This window comes from Volvox carteri (assembly GCF_000143455.1).
Source record: "Volvox carteri f. nagariensis unplaced genomic scaffold VOLCAscaffold_33, whole genome shotgun sequence".
Classification (NCBI taxonomy): Eukaryota; Viridiplantae; Chlorophyta; class Chlorophyceae; order Chlamydomonadales; family Volvocaceae; genus Volvox; species Volvox carteri.
In genome coordinates, this window is record NW_003307576.1 from 477,364 (window position 1) to 481,907 (window position 4,544).

The 4,544-nt window shown below is 53.2% G+C and overlaps 1 protein-coding gene across 1 annotated transcript; it reads left to right on the forward strand.

Moving 5' to 3' along the window:
- VOLCADRAFT_105752 (uncharacterized protein) lies at nucleotides 1-1,802 on the forward strand (the record flags this gene model as incomplete). The annotated part of the gene is made up of 6 exons (XM_002952891.1): nucleotides 1-195; nucleotides 262-449; nucleotides 593-706; nucleotides 800-861; nucleotides 928-1,272; nucleotides 1,643-1,802. Exons 1-6 carry the CDS (start codon nucleotides 120-122, stop codon nucleotides 1,800-1,802), a joined length of 945 nt encoding a protein of 314 aa, XP_002952937.1. The 5' UTR covers nucleotides 1-119.
- Between the last annotated feature and the right edge of the window lie 2,742 nt (nucleotides 1,803-4,544).

Here is a 4,544-nt window from a genome sequence, read left to right on the forward strand (position 1 = left end):
TTTAAAAAGCTGAAGGTATTTAGACAGTAAGGAAGCATTTCTAAAAATCTCGGTAAACCATTGCAATAAGTATGCCAGTTTATATTATCACCATAGGTTCTTGTGTCGAACGGTGCTAAATGAACCATGGTGCATGCATGGAAGTATTCGGGGCGGAGAAGTCTCAGGCCTCTGCTATGGAAGTCCTGGAGAAACGTCAGCTTGATTGCAGAGTCTGTGGACGCCAGCACACGATTAACTTGTGTTGCTGTGGCCACCCAGCGCCATGCACGGTCCTGTACCCACAATTTTGTGTTCAGGCGCTTTGTGGCTTCGATGGATCTAGCTGTGGAGTTAAGTATGCGTCCTTCGCAGCCTTCGCACCGGCAGTGTTGGATACGGATGCCGGTATGCCATGTTTTCAGACCTGTTGTCGCAGCGCGGGCTTCGAAGCACGGCGCCGTTGCCCGGTCCGTTACCCATGCCGGGCGCCCGTCCAGCGCGCCCCGCCTTCCTGCAACAACTAGCCGAGCGTCGGCGCCGTGTTATCGGTGGGATGTCGTGCCCTGGACTGCGCGACGAATGTTACGCCTGCCTATACGGCTGTTCCCAGGCGGGTGTGTTGGGGCCGCGGGACATTGAGGCCGCCATCATGGACACGGGCGGCGATGCAGGGCGCGCGCTAGCCTGGTACCCCGGGTTGTTGATGGCATGGTGGTTTGCTAAGGTCAGTGCATGTGGGTCGGGCAAAGGCAAGGCTAGCGTGTTGGTCTGCCTGACAAATGTTAACCCACATGGGAATCCTGACATGGCACCACAGGCGGATACATTCTTCCGGGAGAATCAGCTTCCAGCATACTACGGCGAAATCGACTCCATCCGGTCCGTTGTCTGCAGTTTCTCCTCCGCAGCTGTATGGCCGTGTGCCGCGTGTCTGGCCCTCAACAGAAATCACCAATTGAAGCGTTCAGCCGACGCTGCTTCACTGCGAGTCGCTGCGACACAGCGAGTCGCGACAGACCCAAGTGTCATTGTCCCCTTCCGTTCTGCCGAGGGACTTGAGCGTGCGGGACACGTTGAGCTCTTTGAGCGGCTCAAGGTGGTCACATCCGCATTGATCGCCGAGCGGGCAGATCGAATAGTGCTGGACAGGGAGATTAAGCGGCGGACATCCCTTTTCCAGGCTGATAGAGTGAGGCTACAGGCATACGCTCGGGCAGATGCATCACGCAGTGAACCCGTCCGACTGCTCGAAACATCACAACAACGAGGTATGATGCAGTATCGGCATGCGTGAGTAGTGTAGGCTGGCGTGCGTGTACACATGCCTTGACTTGTTAACCATCGGACATCGATTGACATTCAGGACTCGTTGACGGCACAATTCAACAGTTGCTGCGGGGTATCATCCGGGGTCTCAGCATCAAAGGACAACAACGCCAGCCGGAGGAGGTAGCTTTTTACATTGCCCCTTGCAGTGACGTGGGTGTCCGTGCTCCAACCCGTCGTGCTGACTATTGACCAAATGCACATTGGCTGGCGCCTAAGGTACGCGGGCCTGCAGTAGGGTACATTAAAAGCCAGGAGCATGGCCATGCGTTCACGGGCGAATGACTGGTACCAAATAGGATCAGCAATGTCGACACTGTAACACGTGCTGCAGGCGCCAGCTCATCAACCCCCGGAAGATGATGATGATCGGGCCATACCTCATCAGCTTCCCTGCACTGCGCGCGCTGAGCAAGCGCATGCCCCATGTCAACATCTCGTCCCAGGATCTCAACTACAAGGACAAACAGAACCAGCGCGCCACTCTCAAGTAGGCTCTATCCAACCTGGAATTAGGTACAGACTGGTTTGTGGCTGACTTACCGCCATTCACTGACAGAAAGGTTGGCCGACCTCGACATGGATCCCTCAACTGGAAGCGTCAAGGCAGTCAGTGTGCTGCGTGACGCACTGGAGACAGGTTCACGCAGTCCGGTTGGCGGTGATGGTCCTATCGTTGACGGCTCGTATTATGCTACCTTCCTCTATGTGACGTTCATGCATTATTTAGTAGCTGGCCGCTGAAAAGGCCTCTCGAGATGCTGGTGGTCGTGCTATGCGTGTACCAGCTTACTGTGCTTACTGTGTACCAGCTACTACAGCTACATTGTGCCGGGCCACACTACTGCAGGGCAGGCGCGTGTGCTTACATTTCTTTGTCTGCGTGAATGATTGGATGTATGAATGAATGGAAGGTGTGGTTAACATGAATGAAAGGTGTGGTTAACATGCCCCTGGTTTGGTTCGGTTCGGGTGGTGGTATCTTTTTGAACACATGTAGTCTGGTCGAGTGCCGGGGGCCCTTAGCAGGACTGAAGCACAGTTCAAGACGAGGCGTGTGGATATGTCTGCTTGTCTGAACGAAGGAATGAATGAATAGACCGGGTGTTAAAATTGTGAGCGACTTGCCATGCAGACACACCTTTGGTTCTGGTCGGTTCGGGTGATGGTAACTTTTCACACATACACACACAATGAATGTATGGGTGAATGAGTACGGAGTACGGCAGTACGGAGTACAAGCATGTACGGATTTGAAACCAACAAACACACGAGAGATATTTGTAAGTGCTCCCCTTGTTTTGTAAAGTTCCTTCAACTCCCGCGATTCTGAATGCGTGCCTGAGAGTTTGGGGGCAGACCCTGCAATTGGTCTAGATTGCTCGGTAGAAGGGTTTAAATTGACACCTGGGACAAGTTGAATTGCCGGGACAGGCCCTTGAATTGGCCTGACAGGGATATGAATTGGCCTGGCAGGGACATTCCGACAGTCAGAATTGGCCTGTCCGGGTGCCGAATTAGCCTGGCGGGACATTCCGTCAGTCAGAATTAGGCTGACAGGGTGTCGAATTGGCCTGGCAGGGACATTCGGACAGTCAGAATTAGCGTGTTCAGGGTGTCGAATTAGGGAAGCACGGGAATTGTGCGACCGGGGCAGTCAAAAGAATTGCTCTGCCCGACAGTTTGTCCTACCCTCTACTGTGCATGAACCTGCGTGGCTCAGCGTTGTAAAATGTTGTAAGCAAACGTAGCGCAGTGCACATTAAAAGTTTCATTTCAGCTCACAAATTGAATTCATTAATTCGCCTATTACTCCGTCCTTGCAGCTGCTCTTACATTACAATTGCACATAAGGGCGCTCCGGTGGTCTTGTTTTGCGTGGCCAAGGCGCCCTGTGCAATAATATTTCCTGGAATATGTCATAACGGATAATTATGCGATGTGCAATTTGCGATTTTTTCCTTAATAAGGCAGGATGTAATAACAGAGAGCAAGGCCTCGCCGTGACAGACCGTGACGCCTTGTCACGCATATTTTCTGCCGGCGACCTTGTGTGCAGGTGTCGCCTACGCGCTGTTCTGGCTGCCGGATAAATTTATAATTATAAAATACATCCTAAAATACATGATTTATTTCTCGTATTCTTCTCCTTGGGCTCTTGCTTCGTTGGTTTCTTTGTGTTACGGTATGCTGCGGTGTGCATACGTGCATTCGAAGACGCAAGCAGCCAGCCTGTCTATGTACGCGCTGGCTACAAATCTAGCTACGTCTTTGAGCCAGGTAGGGTAGATACGCCATACATACGGCTTGGTGAGGACTGAAACTGAAAAGAAAAGGCTTCTACTCTCCGTCCTGCTGCTCGCTGAATGACGCGGGTCGGCATCGCATGATGAAAAAAGCCATACATACACCTCCATATCGATGTCAAGCTTAAGAACAAAACCGTGCGTGCATGGGTTCGCTTGCATGAGGTCGTCATCATTCACTTCGCCGTGTCCGCCGTACACTCGTGTAACGGACCTATCTAAGTATCCTACTTACCACAATCCACAATGTGATAACTAACACACACACATACATACATACATACATACATACATACATACATACATACATACATACATACATACATACATACATACATACATACATACATACATACATACATACATACATACATACATACATACATACGCACCTGGCCCGCATGGTGCCGGAGCGCTGTGGGTGTGGAGGGTTCGGCAACGCCAGCAACCAGCACTGCTCCCCACGCATGCACCACTTCTGGGAGTGCCCCGTCGCACAAGCTGTCCGGGAGCAGATTGATCGACACATACAGCCCTCCCAGGAGGCAGCGACAGGCGGCATCACCCGGAAGCAGCTGTGGCTGGTCCAAGCCCCGACCGGCTGCGAGCAGGCCCCCTGGGATGTGATCGCCCTGGCAGCCCTGTCTGCCATGGAGGTAGGCAGGTGTTGTCTGCGAGCAGCCGGAAGGCGACTGGAAAGGGCGGCTAACCCCGCGACAGAACAGCCAGAGCAAGCGCAACAGATCCAGGCGCAAGGGCCCCAACAGCGGCGGATAACGGACTTCTTTCACCTGGCCAACGGAGTGAGACCGCACGAGGGGCCGCCGCTGAACGCGCCGGTACTCGAGGATCAAACGCAGGGGCCCATCGCGGGACCGGGGACGGCAACAGCAGCAGCAACAGCAGCAGCAACAGCAGCAGCAGCAGCAG